Source organism: Lepisosteus platostomus, chromosome 8 (genome assembly GCF_059453375.1).
Source record: "Lepisosteus platostomus isolate fLepPlt1 chromosome 8, fLepPlt1.hap1, whole genome shotgun sequence".
Lineage (NCBI taxonomy): Eukaryota > Metazoa > Chordata > Actinopteri > Semionotiformes > Lepisosteidae > Lepisosteus > Lepisosteus platostomus.
The window spans coordinates 37,690,051-37,708,317 of record NC_142618.1 but is presented as its reverse complement, the minus strand read 5'-3'; the positions used below and the strand labels follow the sequence as shown (position 1 = coordinate 37,708,317).

The 18,267-nt window shown below is 36.7% G+C and overlaps 2 protein-coding genes across 3 annotated transcripts in view; one reads left to right on the top strand and one right to left on the bottom strand.

The window, feature by feature from the left end:
• The first annotated feature begins 877 nt into the window (after window positions 1-877).
• Window positions 878-10,554, top strand: rmdn1 (regulator of microtubule dynamics 1). The gene is made up of 10 exons (XM_088643323.1): window positions 878-1,051; window positions 2,439-2,547; window positions 3,443-3,530; window positions 4,040-4,199; window positions 5,328-5,417; window positions 5,793-5,848; window positions 6,028-6,115; window positions 6,975-7,005; window positions 8,370-8,503; window positions 9,858-10,554. The coding sequence occupies exons 1-10, from the start codon at window positions 926-928 to the stop codon at window positions 9,900-9,902; spliced, it is 927 nt and encodes a 308-aa protein (XP_088499449.1). The 5' UTR covers window positions 878-925; the 3' UTR covers window positions 9,903-10,554.
• A 1,080-nt stretch (window positions 10,555-11,634) lies between these two features.
• Window positions 11,635-18,267, bottom strand: part of wwp1 (WW domain containing E3 ubiquitin protein ligase 1) — a 48,268-nt gene continuing 41,635 nt past the window's right edge. For both annotated transcript variants that reach the window (XM_088643321.1, XM_088643322.1), the window contains exon 25: window positions 11,635-17,776. In XM_088643321.1, coding sequence (XP_088499447.1) covers window positions 17,677-17,776 — 100 coding nt within the window. In that variant the 3' untranslated portion in view covers window positions 11,635-17,676. The remainder of the gene's footprint in view (window positions 17,777-18,267) is intronic.

Below are 18,267 nucleotides of genomic sequence, written 5' to 3'. Positions count from 1 at the left end.
TGGTATTATATAGTTAACTGGAACAACAATGATTCTTTCAAGTGTCTCTGCATACAAAGCTCTGACAGTGGAAATCAGAAATTGGAGGGGACAAAAATACTACTTTGACACTAATTCTTCCCCAACAGTCAAAATTGATTAATGCAAAGGGATTTTACTACTTAAACTGGCAGGCTTTCCAGGTATTTTTTTCATCAATCGATAACTTCCTAAAATAATGTTGCAGAAATACCAGGCCATGAAGAATTCAAAATGAAGCTTGATGGCAGTTCACCGTGTCTTAAAAGGGTATACAGTCTAAGATAAATCATGATCTTGCATACATTTCCAGAGTGAGAAAGATGCTAGCAGCCATTTTCACCCTGCAACTCACCATTGGCAACCCACTAATACTAAGCAGATACTGTATGAGCCTGGACACTACCTGGATAGGAGACCTCCTGGGAAAAACTAAGGTTTCTGCTGGAAGAGGTGTCAGTGGGGCCAGCAGGGAGTGCTCACCCTGTGGTCTGTGTGGGGCCTAATGTCCCAGTATAGTTATAGGGTCACTATACTGTAAAAAGGCACCATTGTTTGAATGAGATATAAAACTGAGGTCTTGACTCTCTGTGGTCATTAAAAATCTGATGTCCTGCCCTAATTTCCCATAGGTCTTTACCAATCATGGCCTGCTAATAATCCCCATCTATGAAGTGGCTTCATCATCCTGTGTCCAGAAATGTGCTTTATAAGTGCAAGGAATTATTATTATTATCCTTTAAAAAAAGCGAACAGAAACAGTCAGACAGGGGCGTGCTGGGAACTATAAAACTGACTTCTGTTTCCAGCCGTAAGAAACCTAAGAGGGACTGTAGTCCAGCCCAGCTTCCTTACATACCAGCTGTTGAGTTGCATTCGCTTCAGCATTCTGAGGTTGACAGCCGGGATGGCGGGGTCGGCGTTGATGCGGCTGCCTGTGCGGACTCTGCTGGTTGCGGGTGGTGGGCACTGCAGGACCAAGACACACTCCGGGTTTTGCTGGATAAGCCGCAACAAATACTTCCTGAAAAATGTAATTTGTGTTTCTGTTAAATCTAACAGATCTGAAGTTAGGCTCCGGTAGTATTTAGCTTTTAGTTAAAGCCCAACGTTATCTTGGGCAGCGGGAGAGTCAGTAGCATACTGTATTATTTCAACCGGGCGAAATGGACTGTAAATAAGCGTTGTGATGTGTTGCAGTTATCTTTCACTGCTAGCGTGGAAATGTAACGTTTAGTTACTGTGAAACCTGTAGATCTAAGTTTCCAATTCGTTTTTTTATTTAAAGTATTTTTCACTGTATAATTTAGAGTTGGGGTGGTTCTCTTTTATTGCTTTTTTCAATCATTTGAATCGTATACTATAATTTACAGCGATGTTACCGACTGTGATCATAACGACTGTGTACGCTCAAGAAAACTGTAAACTTCATTATTCAGACAAAAGATCCACAGGAGAAACGTGTTCAGGCAAATTGCACTTTCTTTGCAATAGGGTAAATGGAACTGTTTGTTACGATCATATTACTTTTTTTTAAATAACACAATGATAAATTTAACTAGCTGGTGCCGAAATACTGTTTTTAAAACATCATTCCTAAAGGAAAATATGCTTTTTGTTAATGAGTGAAAAACTAAAGTGCATAACGTTAAGAACATCTGAAATAAATGAGTAATCGTTAACTTTTGTCTTGCCACGAGCTAAATGAATGTCGATTTTGCTTAATTCGGTATTTTTCTGCAAGTCCAAGGGTCGTCTTGTGCGTAATTGAACTACATTGTGCATTGTAGAGCATTCAAGACAAAGACGAAAAAAGAGGCTAAACTTGTCCCGCATTTAAAATTGCGTACGTTTTGTATGCTACACTTTTTTCAAGTTTTAATATGGCCAGGTTACTCATACTAAAACAGAAAGACTCTGTCCTTTATCCGGTACATGGAAATTAACTGGCGCAGAGCCGATGAATTAGAGTTGCTTCTGAGTTCTGGCATAGCACCGGCTACTATCGGTCAAGATGAGTGCTGTGGATTCGTTAGCCTGGTTAAAATGGACTGCATGGTCAAAGTGGACTCTCATTTTTTCACTTTTTAGTGTTTGCTTTTTTATGTGTGTTTTTAAACTTATTATTATTATTCATAATAATAATAATAATTGCTTACATCTATATGGCGCTTTTCTGGACACTCCACTCAAAGCGCTTTACAGGCAATGGGGACTCCACTCCACCACCACCAATGTGCAGCATCCACCTGGATGATGCGACGGCAGCCATAGTGCGCCAGAACACTCACCACACATCAGCGATCAGTGGGGAGGAGAGCAGAGTAATTAAGCCAACTTATAGAGGGGGGTTGTTAAAGAGCATTGTTCGTCTACAGTAGTTGTAATGTTTCACTTCTCTGTTTTTCCATTCTGTTCAGGTCGGAGGGAATTCTGCATTCCTGGTGACCTTGCCAGCCCTGTCGTTCATGGGTTATCAAGCCTACAGATTGGTTTCTGGCTCAGGGGTAGTTCATGCTTTTGACAAAGGTACTGTGAAACTGGAAATGCAGACAATTATGCTGTATGCAGGAGTGTCTGTACGTGGTCCTGGAGAGCTGCTAACAGTATTTACAGTTCAGTATTTACATCTTTAAAGATCTCTTTAAAGCAGAAACACTTGAAGAGATGGGAAAAGCTGGAAAAATGGTCAGAAAGCCAGAAACCAGCTCATTAAGTTATGACCCACAGATAGGCTGTGACTCCAGGACCTGGATTGGACACGCATTTTTTGAAGCAAACTGACAAAAATTCCATAAATAAAGGCACATTTTGGGATGTGTGGGACAGGCGACAAAACATAATGTTGCTATCTTGGCAGTGATAGTTTATAAATTAAACATTTTCTGTACTAAGTACAACACTCTGATATTATGCAAACGAGCCATGAAAATGTTCTGACAATGAATTTAATAAAAGATGTATGTTACATCAGATGGCTTTAATGCCAGCAATCAGGTGTCCCAAAATATTTTTTTCTGTATAATCTTTGATTTTAGATTGTGTCACATCATGCTTTTCATGTATTTACTATTTTGATGGAGTTTGATCAGCATGTCTTATTTTATCACAAGCGTAGTCTGTCCTTCTCATTTTCTTTCTGTGAAACAGCCTGTTTTATCCACTGTGGAAAATGAACTATACCATTATAGTTAACATTATACTCAACATTTAAAAGGTTGTTACGGTGTTAGGCAGGAGCGTGTAACACCAGGCAAACTATTGTATTTTGTAGTGCAGAATACGTTACTAGTTCATATTTTAGGCATTGAAGGAAAATTATATTTTTTTGTTTTGAATTAACTGTAGAAACTTCTAGAAACTGGTGTTGGTCATCTTAACCACACAGACCTTTACAGTGGCTGTTGTTTGCATTTGTTTCCAGCTCAGGATGTAATTGAACAAGCTGACTACCTTTACAGTTGTGGAGAGACTGAGAAGCTATACCAGCTGCTGGTTCAGTATAAAGACAGGTGGGCCCTGGATTACTGAACTGAATCATTCTGCCTTGCTTAAAGACATGACTTCACGGTCTTCCAACCATTGGAACCAACTCTTGACCATTGGAAAAGCTTGCAGTTGTTGAAAAGCTCCTGATGTGCAGTGTTTGCTACTAAAGTAATTCTGATCTTAAGATAAATTGTTGAACTATGGAGAAAAGTCATTTAATGTTAAAAATGACTGGAAAAACCCTGGAAAGAAGCCAGGGTTTTGACTTCAACAACATGGCTGGGTAGCTTGTAGCACTTGAGCCCTCATGTTCATGTTTCGCTGTTCATATTGAAGGAATCTGCAAGGTTGAGTTTGTCAATATCTTTGAGGATTTTTCATATCTATATCAGGTCTTCTCATCTTCTTTATTCAATACTTAAAAGATTCAGTGCTTTCACTTTCTTTTAAGTCCCAGAAAAATATTGTTTTTTCTCCCCCTTTCAAATCATTGTCCTTCTGCCAGTGCCAGTTGTGCTTTCTCTCTTCGCAGTGACAATGCTGAGTTCCTGTGGCGCCTGGCGCGCGCCACACGAGACCTGGCCTTCCAGTCCCACATCTCCACAGAGGACAAGAAGAGGCTGACGTACGAGGCCTTTGACTGTGTCAAGAAGGCACTAGAGATAAACCAGTCCTGCTTTTCTGCCCATAAAGTGAGATGTTGTGTTTAATACATGAAGAACTCAAAATCTCAAGTGCAGCACATATGAGTTCATTTTGGTACTTTCAAAGCTCCACATGTTTAGACATCGTTGAGTATGTTAGTAACATATATTTGAATTTACTCATTCAATAAATCTAATAACGTTTTATACCCAATAAAAGTTAAAAACATGAATATTCATCCAGCTTACAAAGACTAATGAGAAGTGGGATTGTGGCCCATGTTGCTCAATATTGCCACAATATTCACACTACAGGCATCCTGGGGTCCTTATTCCCATAGCCTATGTAACATATACGGCATATGTAATGCTTCTGCTTCATAGCTCCTACACATCTTATCCCATCTTCATCACAGTCTTCCAGCCGCTGTCCGGATAATTCCATCACAAGGCTTCCTACCTTTCACCATATAGTTCTCTTGCTGTTTTGTACAATGTGAAAGCTGCAGTTTCTGAGTGATTTACTTAAACTAAAAAAAAATCATGACTATTTCTTTTTATCTTTGAATCTTCAGAGATTCATTGCATTTCTAACTTTTCCAAGAGTTGTCCACACAACATTAAAATAGTTGACAGCATGCTTCTCTGTCAGAGAGGGAATACAAGACCTCTTTAATTTTTACATGGATACTGTGTACAAGTAAAACCAGAGACTTGCAGAATTAGTAAAATTCCTATCAATTTGTAGGATAACTTTTCCAGCAAAAAGGAAAATCAACGCTTCTATTCACCTTCTTTCCAGTGCATTTAATTTTCAGAAATACAGTACGTCTCTTTCTGTAATTAAGTAATTTGCATTACTTAAATATCATTGCTCCAAGAGCTGTTTTTACTGTCAAAGGATGTACAGTATATGACATACAGTCATCTTAAATAACACCTGGTCCAAGAGAGTCATTTAAAAATGCTAATGCACACCCATGCTCTGTTGGTACAGTTGTTCAGGAAACAATAGCAATAAGTCCCAAATATACCTATATATGCTTTCTCAAAACATTATTTTTAAAAAAGTGTATGTCTCCTAAAGTGTAGTATTTGAAATGTGTTCCGTTGTGAAAGTAGTGTACTTTTGTACTTGTTTTAAACCAGTTATTGCTATGTCTGTTGTTATAACAGTGGTATGCTGTATGTCTCAGTGACATTGGAGAGTATGAAGGAACCAAGATAAAGATTGGAAATGCTTACGTCATAAGAGAACATTTGGAGGTGAGTTTTCTGCCTTTAGTCTGTTAAGATCTAAAATTCAGTACTTGTTGGTTCATTACAATCTTTAAATTAAGATAGTTAAAAGCTTTCAGCATTTAATGTAGCATTCTTTGAATTGTATTGATTTTATGTAGATGTAATAATGTTAGTTATATATATATTATAATTAGTTCAGGTGGGTAGCTGCGTTAGCATGCGTAGGCTGCAAAGGAACAAGTCATAGGTTTATTCCATGCTGAAAAAAAGAAGAGAGAAAACACAATGTTTCGGCCATTGAGCCTTCTTCAGGTGTGAGAGAGACCAGGCAGTAGGTAAGTATATTATAAATAAGTATATTATAATTATTTAACAGTATTTGTATGTATTTTGTCTTAGAAAGCTATCACATTGAATCCTAAAGATGCTACCTCAATCCATATCCTTGGCCTATGGTGAGTGATTTGCTTTCTCATATTCAATAATCTAATAACTCTTCTCAGCACTTATTTGGACTTCTCAAAACAAGTGTTTTATCCCTCTTAAAAGATGGTAATAATGAAAAAAATAAAATGCCTTACCAAATTGGTAAATTCTGTACTCTTAACAGGTTTAATACATTCAATTTTTAAAGGTGTTTTGCTTTTGCTGAGCTGCCCTGGTACCAGCACAAAATTGCAGCCATGATCTTCGCCTCTCCTCCCAGCTCCACCTATGAAGAGGTGAGGACATGTGCACTTTGTCTCAATGTCCCTCCCTTCTTCATGCAACACTGGGGGAATTTAGTACAGCAGCAACACTTTGGAACATTCCTGTATCATTGTAGTACCACCTTCTTTCACTCATTTTAAGCAAACCCTGTAAAACAGGGCATTGGGTGACCTCTAGAAGACAACTTCACAAAGCTCATTTCAATCTGTCAAGACTTCCAAAAGCTGTTTGGGTACCTTTTTGTTAACTGGGTACTAGAAAACATATTTATTTTTCTTAAAGGAAGACACCGTGACCTGTAATTTATTCTGGGGTTACACACAGGGTCTAACAAGGTATTTACACCAGAAGCTGGTAGTCCTGGTCCTGAGGAGCTCCGCATCTGCTGGGTTTTATTCCACATGATCTCTTTTACACATTTGAACACTTAACCCGACCTAATATTATGATTAATTATTTAATCCTGTAATTGTTCACAGTTCCTAAACATTTTGAGGTTTTGTCTATTAGGATTCATAAAGCTAGGATCTCCAACTTCTGAGCAGAAAAAAGAAACTTAAAGAAGGAAAGACTCCAGTCAGCCAACCTCTTAGTTGAGTTAACCTCTTCGGAGTTCAGTTAAGGAGCACAGCTGGAATGAAAACAGCAGGTTTGGGAGGCTCCAAGACCAGGGACTAGAACCTGGTTCATTTAGGGTTCTAATAATTCTGTAATGAAGCAAGTGATAGAACTAATTGGAATTTCAAATCAACCCAATGTGGAATTTACCAGTAGTCTATGGAAAAGGGTGTGGTTTCTTTTGCCTACTTTCTGTATTTTTGATTTTTATAAATACTTCAGTTAACATCAAATCCTTCTGTACTTTTTCAGGCTCTAGGTTTCTTCCTGAGGGCAGAAGAAGGTATGATGAAAGAAAAAATGATCATTTAAAACTGAGAAAACCTTATGGTTCTCACATATGCTTGTTCACTCATATCCATCTATAGGTGAAGGGCTCAGCAAAAGAAGAGCAAAAACTCAGTCTCTACTCAGTATTTGAGTTTAAGACATGTTTTTTTGACAGATCATTTAACTAGCTAATTGCTGAAGGGTCCTTATTTTAAATTGAGAAGTTAGAGAACACAGTGTAGGACCTGAGAAAATCTCACTATTAGTAATGTTCCTGGTTTTCATTTTTAATTAGATAGAATCAGCACTTTGTTTTTTTGGACTTTATGCTAGGTGTGAACATTTCAAGTACACTAAAAAAAAAAAGGAATTTTGAATAAAGTGCCACAACAAACATTTATTCAAATGGTCTTTTTTTCAATTATCTACTTTAAGCTAGACCAATAGCCAATAATTACCACAACAGTGTTTTTGTCTTTAGTGGTTAGTTTTAATGGTCATGTATGCTGTTCCAGTAAACAGGTGTTTAAAACAAATGTGCTATATAAAGCATTTTAACTCTTAAACAAGGGAGAGTAGGATCACTTGCTTTTTCCCCCAATCCATTTGAAATGTGACCATATAGTGGTGAAGATGTCTCTGACTCGTGTGGCAAGTGTACAACAAATGATGTTTCTAGTGTGCTAAGAGTTACAAGTATATCTCTAGACATCCATAGACAAAAAGACATTGTGGAATCCATAATGGAATGTTAGGAATGAGGAAGCTTCTACTGGCTGATAACAAACTTGTTCCTGTTTGTAACAAAGTCATTGCATATAAGCTCCAGGAAGAATATGCTTTTGTTATAGGATATGGTTTTAGCTGAATGTTTTGGTGAATTAAATTGAAAACCCTGTTATCTTGACAGTTGTTTCTACTGCCCAGTGACACTAACATCAAGTGGGTTTGAACAGGTCATTGTGATGTCACGCCTCATAGTTTTCAAGAGCATTTAAATCCACTGGTGTTTTGGTGTAGTGGGATTGTTTGGGTTGTGCAGCTTGGTAATGTGCCCAAGATGCAGTCTGAATATTGGTTCTGACTAAATGTGTTACCCAAGCTTTTAAAGAACTACTGAAAAAGCAAACCTTACAGTATTATTAGGTTACTGAGCCTTAACACAGAAAGCTTATGTACTTAAAACTCCAAAAGCTTTTAACATTTACAATGAGAAATCTTACTTATCCGTGTATATTTCTGAATATGCTCTATTTATGTTTCTATGACAAGAATCCCTTAATTTAATTGCATCATGCTTTCCACTTGATGTAAAAGGAGGAATGCATTCTATTTGTTGATTTCATTTTTGTTTTTCCCCTGCCTGTCCCAATGCAGTTGACTGCAATTTCTATAGCAAGAACTTGCTGATGGTGGGGAAGACCTACATGATGTTGAAAGAAGAGGAGAAGGCCAGGATGTGGCTTTCTAAAGCCAGGGACTATCCAGCTCACACGGAGGAAGACAAGCAGGTAGGAATCTGGGTCTTAGCCCAGCGTCAGCTAGTCAGAGACACTTGATAGTCGCACATATAGATCACTTCTGGAGAGTCTGATTCTTGTGGTGTAGTCTCTGTGTACCAAGTGCCTCCCAGCTTGGTCCTTTTTAAAATAAATATCTGGTGCTTTGATGAAACAAAGTAACATGCTCTACTGTTAAGACAGAAGGCATTGGGAACTCTTAAAGGGGAACGGCAGTCCCAATTTCTCAGACTGATAATTTTGAATTTGAGAGAATCGTGACATGAAAGCAGCCATGTCTGCTCATTAGGCACTGCAAGGAAATGAGAAACCTTTAATCCTTTTTTGTCTTTTAGAACTATATATAGATATATTTTAAATGATGCGCCACTGTCAGGTATTTGGCTGTTCAGAACACGATGGTCGCACACTAAACAAATGATCAGATCACCAGAAAGTCTAACTTGTTTCCTTTTCCGAGGGATATTCAACTAGCTAAGAGATGGGTGATAAACTTGGGCACTGATGTTGGTCCCATTGACACATTTCTTGGTGCGATTCAGTGTGATGTACAATCGAATAAGTACAGTGCAGCAGATATTTCACCCCAGATATTTTCGAATTAGAATTAGATCTGCATAATGTGTTAACAAGTAGTATTTGTCGGCAAAAGTCTTGAAGTCGATTTGTCGAATTCAATTCAGTTGTGCTCTTTCAAATTACCTGTTGAGGCAACGGCAACAATACCTGCAAAAATATAAGTCCTGCTAGAATTTTTCTTCAGGGTGCGGTTTACCATGAAATAACCACTAATGTAAACGATGGAGCACTTTTTAAAAACTTGAAAATGAAAATTTTAGTTGGTTGGCAGGTTGCTCTTTTTTTGTAATACATAAAGTAGCTAAAAACACGTTGCCTTTTGTTGGTTTCATGAAAATATTAAAATTAATATCAGCAAAATCCACTTGGTCTAAAGCATGTTTCCAATGTAATAGGGCTGCTTTCGCGTCACCAGACATTTTGTTGCCTCCTTCTGAATCGCAGACAGCAATATGGCACTATGCATATTGTATGTCGAAACTTCTTCTCTTTTGAGATGTGAATTGGAAGTTGTACACATTACCATGTACCTGTTAGTTTCATTGTGGTTTGAAATACACTCATCATTGCCAATTCATTAGAACCTCAAAACATAAAAATAGTGTTGCGGTTCCCCTTTAACTGGTCATGCCTCTTGATTTGATATGCTGTATTTTAGTTCACTGTTAAAAGAGAAAATAACCAAGAAAGCCCTTATATTGCAGAAATTATTTTTCTGCATAAACTGCCATCAACCAGGGATTTGACATTTTTTCCTTCTTTCTAGGTTCATAAAGAGGCAGTTGAACTTCTTAAAAAACTCAATAACTGACAGCATGTCCATCCAAGAACTGGATCTCATTCTATATTCATTAACTACATGAATAACATTTTTTCTAAATTGTTTTATGCCCTGACCAAGACATTTTAGATTCTTAATTACAGAAGAATTAATTCTAAACTAGCAGGTTTTAAGAAAATATTTTCTTTATTGCATATTTGTGACACCTTCTGGCCTCTTTTCTCACTTTTCCTACCCACTCTCAAATGGTTTTTGTTCTGCTTATTCCTCCCTTATATGTCCCACTTACCTACTACAGTTTCTACTTTTCAATGTGAAATTAACTTCTACTCATTCCTTTGCAAATTTCACTGAAGCATTTCCCCTCTGGAGTATATATATTCAAGTATATACACAGTTAATATATATATATGAAATACTTATTTTGTTTACATATATAGCTCTAACTTCAACAGCATTGAATTACAATTACAATTACAAATGTTTTATTTGGCTATGCTTTACTTAATGTAGCAATTTGTCCATGCAGTGGTTTTGTTACAGAAATAAAACAACATGATTCAGCTTTTGCTGGGAATCAAGACCTTCAGCAAAAGATTCTCATGGTACATACTGTACATTTCCAAACTTGGCTGATATGAAAATCATGGTTTTCTTGTATTAATAAACTTATTTTCAAAAGGGTCTCCAATAGGCAATAACTTCTATCAGAGCATTTTAAATCTTTTAATAGAAGAGTCAGTCTCTTTATGTGCACATGCTTGCTGGTCTGAAGCTCACCATCACTGAGACCCATTAGGTTCTGTTTCAGGCAACAGGGGTCTGGCTGCTCAGGACAGGAATTAACACTGGTATGAAACTCTGAGGGCATGAATGATAATAGCTGTATCAAAGTTAATTGAGGAAACACTAAATACCCCCTTCCCCACCAGTTTGGTGATGTCCTTGGAAAATCTGAAGAGCGTGTCAGAGTGTAACTGGAATGTTAGAATTAAGCTGCAAATTCTGAAGCCAATGTTAAGACAGGCAAAGGTGCCAAGAGACAAACCCTACATTAAGATGTGGCACGGAAAATGTTAATTAAGCAATGCACACCATTGATTTAAGTTAAAATTTAATCTCAATCCAAAATCCAAAAATTTCCTTACTGCCATTTCACACATTTTCATAGAGTTTCTTGAAGAAATTGCTTTTATATTTTAGTAAACTGAAATGTTTGAAAACTTTTTTTATTCATGGTTATGTCAATCTGTAGCATTGTTTCTCTAGACTAGTATATTATTTTAAATCAAGCAAAGAATCACAGAACATGCTCGAACAATTTAATTTGCTTAATTTTTACCACCAGTATATAAACCACTATGCAGCATGATCTTGTCAGCTCTGACACTAACAAGGCCAGGTCTGGACAGTATGGGATACCCAAGTAACACCACGTTGCCCAAACTTAGTTGCAAGGTGGAAATCAGAAAGAAATGTAGGTATGGACTGATCTGAAAGGCTATGATGTTACTTAAAATTATAAGAGGAATGGACATTGGCACAGCCTGGTAGGCACCACTTGTGTCTTTTGCACTTACTTGCATTCTTGCACTATGAAGCAAATTCTTCTGAAAGATTTACAACTTGTGCAATTCTAAATAATTGACAAGCTAGAATGCATCAAGATGAGGTAGGAGGCTTTTTTATTTTTATCCTAGAAAGAGGATTTAAAGATCTATTTATCCCACACAATTGAACAAATAAAAATATCAAATGCAAAGACTGTCAGATACATTTATTAAATATGGTTCTTTCCACAGGCAGGTCTGAAAAAAAGCCAACAAGATATATCCTGAGCAAAGATTTTTAACCAAATTTTTAACTATAGGACAAGTTTACTTAAAAACCAAATCATTTGATGGTAAGCAGGTAAAAATAAAATCAAATCCTCTGTACATGTTTTAAACAGCTCGAGCTGTACAGTATACATTTTTACAGTGTTGACTACATTTGATATGTTACAGTATTTTGTCATTGATAGAAATAATACATCACAGAACCCCAAAAGATCAATTTCCTGGGACTGTAAAAATGTAATGAAACTGTATGCTATATATTCCTTTGATATAAAGAGTACATTTTACAATTGTCTTTTTCTTCTTAGGAAGCACAATTTACCTAAAGTAGTTTTTACTGTAATTAACACTAAGGGTTCTGATGGAATATAAAGATCTTTTATTTTTATGTAATTACAAATATAAGTTTATTTTACATATTTGAAATTACACAATGAAAAGTTGTACTGTACTTGGGGGCTATCTACATGACAAAATGAATGCAGTATGAACATTATTCTTTCAAAAAGACTATTATGTTGTAATGTGAAAAATGAATTGCATGACACTGAGTAACATTGTGCTAGGAATTATACCAGCACACTAGAATGTCTCTTATCCTTGGCTGCACCGAGTCTCCAATAACGGTGAAAACCCAAAAGCACTATCATCAGTCTTCTCTGAATTTCAGTTAATTAAACAATTTCAGTTCAGACAATGTTTTACAGCTCAGTGCATGTGAAGATGTCAAAGCCATAATTACAGACAATGTTAAGTCTAAAAATCAGTACACAGATTAAATCAATGGGTAAAATTCAGATTGCTGTTTTAACACCTGTATGACAAGAAGTCAAATATGCACACAAACTATCTCATAGCAAAAGACGAATAAGCTGAAATTTGTAAAATGAATGTAAGCGGACTCCTTTAAACCTAAAGCAGATCGTTACTGCAACAGGAAAACACTGCTGCATTGTTACTACCTTTAAGAGCAATACGGTGAAAAAGACACTGAGTCCCGTAGATAGGTTTAAGTAAACTATAAGCCCTTCCTGAACTGGCAAACTGACTACATGCGCCAATCTTATAGAGTGCAAGTCAGTGCACTGCCTAAATAGCATTACACTTATTACACTGCGCTCAACTGCCTAGTCAAGGTTCTGAGGATGCATTAGTACAAAGGTCAAAGAAGCATTATAACATTAGGCTGTATTCACTGCATGGTTAGCAGCTGTATCTGCACTCTGCAGTCCAGGATTTTGACATTATGAAATGCAATAAACCTTTTTAAAGGATGGACCAGAGTTCAGCATACAATGCAGCTTCCTTCAACCTTAAAAGTTTTCCTTTGAAATCCAAGATGTTGTTCATTTTCAAACTGAAATTACAGAGTGTAATGAAAGACTTTGTACAACTTTCAAACATGCAACATTAACAAATCTGCCTTTTCAAATGCAAACTTGTCCTTACACCTTTGGCAGGTATTGAGATATTGCAGCTTAACCAGAAAAGGTAAAACTTTTATTTTACATCTCAATAGCTGTGTCCTCTTGCAACAAACAAATTGTAGCTGTCTCCTTTTTGCTAGTAAAATAGTTATTTAATAAAAAATCAGTTTTACATCGCAAAAAGAGACCGCAGCAAGTAGGAAGCCAGAACATCAGTTTTTATTCTTGAAGTATCAATGTTGGTTGCTTTAATTTTTTGTACAATATTTTTGAAATCCAGATAACAGAAGCCACGTTTGACCAAAAGGCCTATGACAAACCCCTCTGTGAAGTATTCATCTACATTTTCTGCGCATTTTGTTCCATATTTAATCCTATCTGAAAAGTCCACTTCTTACATAATTAACCCTTTTTCGGCTGAGGAAATGTGACTTGTTTTTTTAGTGTGAGTGATGTGGAGTCAAAGGAAAATTACTGATGAAGTGACAGAAATAACACTTTCTCCCAACACTAGATAAGGGTTTCAAGAGCTGGTCTGCCTTAAAAAAACAGTCTTATTTATAAAGAAACAAAAATGTTTTTAATACACTGTAATTAACTTATATGCAGCTTCTGAAAGGTGTTACAATCACCTTTAGAATTAATACTTTTCAATCTGAAGTCCTACTGGGTGTACTGATTCTACAAACACCTCAACCAAAATAACAGCTACATTCCATATTATTTATACATTTGTTCTGTCTTACCATTTTCAATTGAAGCTAATATTTTAATTTATCCATCAGTCTAATTTATTGTACTTTGTGCCATATGAAAGTATCTCTCCCTCTGCACTGATGGTAATCTCACCTCAAGAGAGCGAGCGAAGGTGCAGTGGCAAGAATTCACTGCTGCCCAAGACACTACATTGTGATGTTTGAAGGTCAGCATTTTTTCTTCAGGTTAAATAGTTTTATGTAACCTAATAAAAAAAAAACGTTTGTGCAACGAAGATATACTGTGAAATATTGCTTTCCCCTGAGCACTCTTATTTTACTAGAAACTCAGTGGTTCAAAATCGTGGTACTGGAGGAGTCTGTCTTGATAATTTTTTATCCTGCTGAGTTTTTCATCACCAGTACTAATTGGTGGCTACAACCGATCTGCTTGCAAGTGTAGATTTTTTTCTGCACTCAGTCCTTGGTTTCAAATACATTATTTCCAACAACTTCAGCATACAGAACTGAATGAATCCTTTCTTTAACCTGCTAATTAAGAATTTGCTCCCTTATTTCCATCTTAACAGCTCATTATTTTTGATCAATTGATGAACAGACACAGATGGGAACAGGACTTTCAGACACTCCAGCAGTGAGTCAGTGGTTTTTCTTTCTGATTAAGTCCAGTTGGCTACATTTCAGTTAATCTTTTGAGCTGAAAGTAAGAACTCAGCTGGAGCAAAACCAGAACAGATGGGGGATACCCAGAAACAGGATAATCACTGTATTCAGATATTTTTGAAACCGAGGTCTAAGTGTAGAAAACAAAACCAAATAAGTTACTAGCAGTAATTCGCCCTGGTGATTAGCAGCCAAGATGGAACACAAAACAGCAGAAAGAGTGTAGAACCAGGGCTGAGAACCACTGTTTACACTAGTTACTACTAAATGAGATAGACAGTGCTGCCTGTTCCTTTAAAAGAAAAGCAGCGCATTGCATAACAGAGCTCCTACTCACACTGCTTTACACTCTCCACCAGGACTGCTACAGGCTCTCAGACTCACATGTGCTTATATAAACAGGGCTGCAAATTTTAATGCTTATTTCTTCCAAAACCATTCGTCTTTAAATGCGTCTTAAACTAAGACGGCAATTACCACTGAAACTTTAAATGAGCCTCTATACTCTTGTTTTTTTCAAAATGCAGACTGCTGTATGTCCTCCCCAGCACTAAATTCAAATAATGCATGTCTGTTAATTTCCTGTCAGTTAATCCTGCCATTCATTTCTTTGCCATTTATTTTTTTTTTTAGATTTATTAAACAATAATGTGGTCACTAGCCTGTTTCATCAGATATGTGCAATTCAATATGGTTTAAAAATGCTATTTAAATTGTGAAGCAAAGAAATAAACATTAAAAGCTGGCAGCCCAAGCTGATGCCTTTAAACGCACATAACCAAGAAATGAGATACATTTTGACAGTTGCCTCCAAATGTAGTCACCCTGGATAAAATGTATTTAAAATCTAATTGAGCTGAGAAAAAGCAGTTGTGTAATTCAACAATTACAAAACTAAAAATGTACCATATCAATAGCATATGTTAAAATAAATAACTTAGTCATACCCTCTAGACTGCTCACACAAAAGCCATAAATGTAATTCTGCTGTTTTTTCTTTGGTAATGTGGTAGGTCCACAAAGAGACCAGAACTGGGAATGTCTCAATGTTTGCCAGGACAGACAAAACCTGATGCTGTGTGTCAAGAAGCACAAATTTCATTGCAAATGCACCAGCAGGTGGACAATCCAAAACACACAAAGTCTACAATCAGTTGGTTACGACAACATTAATTCAGCCTTCTTGATCATCTAAAATGCCACTGTAGTTCAGCCTAAATCTATAAAAAGGGTGCAGGAAGTTTACCCAAGATTAAGGATCCACAAAATATGTTCCAGTCAAAGTAAGTCTGAATTTTGTTTAAAATGTCTCATTTTGAAAGATATGCTATTAAATCTAGTGATAATCATACATTTTTTTTTTAAATATACAAAGTGCACACATGAATTCTGTTTGATAAATAAATTTGAGTACACTTCATCCAGAGCATAGAAATTTGGTTGAAACTAACAGTGCTTATGTTTTTAAACAATTTATACAGACTTAGTGATTATATTTCAACTAACTATTCTTAAGGTTTGCCAAGTTAGAGCATCACTAGGTGTGAACAAATTTGTGATTGGCTTTAACAAAAATGTCTTATCTTCAGGATGCAGCAATAAACTTTTTATTACACAGATTTTCAAATTAGCTTTTGATGGGTTATTACAAATACTTCATTTCTACGTAAATGTTACAATGCTAGGTGGCGTTAAAGAATGAGGTCTTTGAACCCAGTAAACCCACTATATGGAGTAGCACAGGGGAGAATACCAAGGGCAGAAATTACACAAGAGCTCTATCTGACCTTTCTGAAAATAAAGCTAAAAAAACATTAGACCTGGCTAGGAGAAAATAAACAAACAGGAGAGCTGAGTTAAATCTGCAGTGTCAAGTCTGCAGTGTGAAATCTTACCATTTTCGCAGCATTCTTCAGAGAAAAAAATTGAGGTTACAGTGCCTGGGCTGAATCTCGCTACACCTTACCAATTTCATTTTGTTTGTTCCGTACAGTGGGAGAGCTTATCATATACCCAAATGATGAACCAAACTGATGATGGCTTTGACTGGATTATAACCTTCATTTGAATAAAAGTTGAGGAAAACTGCATAGAAATGTGGCAATTGCTGGATTAAATTTAGTAACTGTAAACCTTAAATGTTTCCAGGAATATTTACTAACTGAATCAGTGCAAGTCAAGCTGCAATCTAAGCCTTATCCCACCTGCAAAATATGAGGTCATCATCAAGGCATGAAGCACAATAAACCACAAGATTAGCCATGTGTAGAAGAAAATTTAGATGGATACAAAAGGCCATGTTGAACAGAGCTCTCTATCTTTATGTCAGACAAGGTATGTTAATTTCAGTGATGCCTTGAAACAAGGCCAGGTGAGCTTCATTCTTTTCACTTTCCCTTCTGATCACAACATTTGCCATGTGATGGCCAGTCAGATACAGAGATCTAATGGCAACATTTCCAACACTGCTCACAGATACAAGTAGCAAGCAGTGAAGTAAATGTTACACTGCATAGTCAAAGAAAAGGGAAAAAATATGAAAAAGTACCAGTGAATACAGAAAAAGATATGAGAGAGGGTTCACAGAGCTCTAACTAGACATGGCATCCCTATTAATGTAGATGCAGAGAAAATCACCCATTCCTGCACATAGATCTTATCAATATTATGAGAATATCATCCCAATAGGCCAGCAGCATTTTTTACTCCCCAAGGCAGTCTTGGACTTCAAGCACTGCTACAGACAGCCATGCAAGAGCTGATCACTGGGGAAACACCACTAGAGTGACAGGGAACTGGGTGAATCCAAAGTGCACAGCCGAAACCAAAGAAGCCAGCCAAGAATGACCAGTCACCTTTGAGCTCTATAAAACTAGAGCCATAAACTAAACATAGCTCCTCTTCCGAAACCCAGCCAAAAAAAAATCCCCCGTTTTCGAAGGGGGAAACAATTAACATATGGTTAAAAGGAAGTTTTGCATATTTATGAGGCAGAATGAAGGGAAATTTGCTAGATGAGTTTCAGAAAAAAACAGTTTTAAATGACAAAATAGCTTATATACATTAGTAGGTATCTGTGCAACTTGATTTTCTTTTTTACTTGGCTGGGTACATTACTGAAGTTTTGCTCTTCTGAGTTCTGTTGCCACCATGAGTCCATCTACTCTTGGCCAAACCCTTCTGTCTCTTCAATGGCAAACAGGAGCTTCTCCTTCAGCTGCTCATAGCTTTTATATGGAGGCAGGTCTAGTCGGTTGAAACTGAAAATATAAAAAAATATTTTTTTTTTCTTATGGAGTCTGTTCCAAATAAAATTTAATAGCCTTTATCACCAGTTTAATCTTACTGATGGTGTTCCAGCCTTTCTTTAAAAATAAATGTAAATTAAATGTAAAATTTAATAATTGAGGACAGCCAAGTTTTCCAGCTCCATGAAAGCAGGATAACTATGTTATATGGAAATCACATGGAAAAAACCTGTTTTCCTCTGCACGGACACTGCTGAGAGTTCCAAAGCACCAACAAGGCTGTCCTGTGGCTGGCACTCAGCCTTCACTCAACCAGCATAGACAGCTGTCCTATGAGTATAAAAGTGTGCATAAAGTGTGTTCTTTCAATTCTGCACCTTCTCCTCTGCAGCACTCATTATGAATTTATACTACAACCTGACACCAAATGACAAGACACGAGACACAGTAATGAATGCAGCACAATTTTTAAGTATTGGCTACAAAAAGTTTTGTATTAGAGT

Excerpts from the sequence above, each read along its gene's own strand:
- rmdn1 (XM_088643323.1), top strand. The coding sequence starts at position 926 with ATGGCGGGGTCGGCGTTGATGCGGCTGCCTGTGCGGACTCTGCTGGTT. Across the intron at positions 2,548-3,442 it reads AGTTCATGCTTTTGACAAAG|CTCAGGATGTAATTGAACAA; the intron begins GTACTGTGAAAC and ends ATTTGTTTCCAG. Across the intron at positions 5,849-6,027 it reads ATCCATATCCTTGGCCTATG|GTGTTTTGCTTTTGCTGAGC; the intron begins GTGAGTGATTTG and ends CAATTTTTAAAG.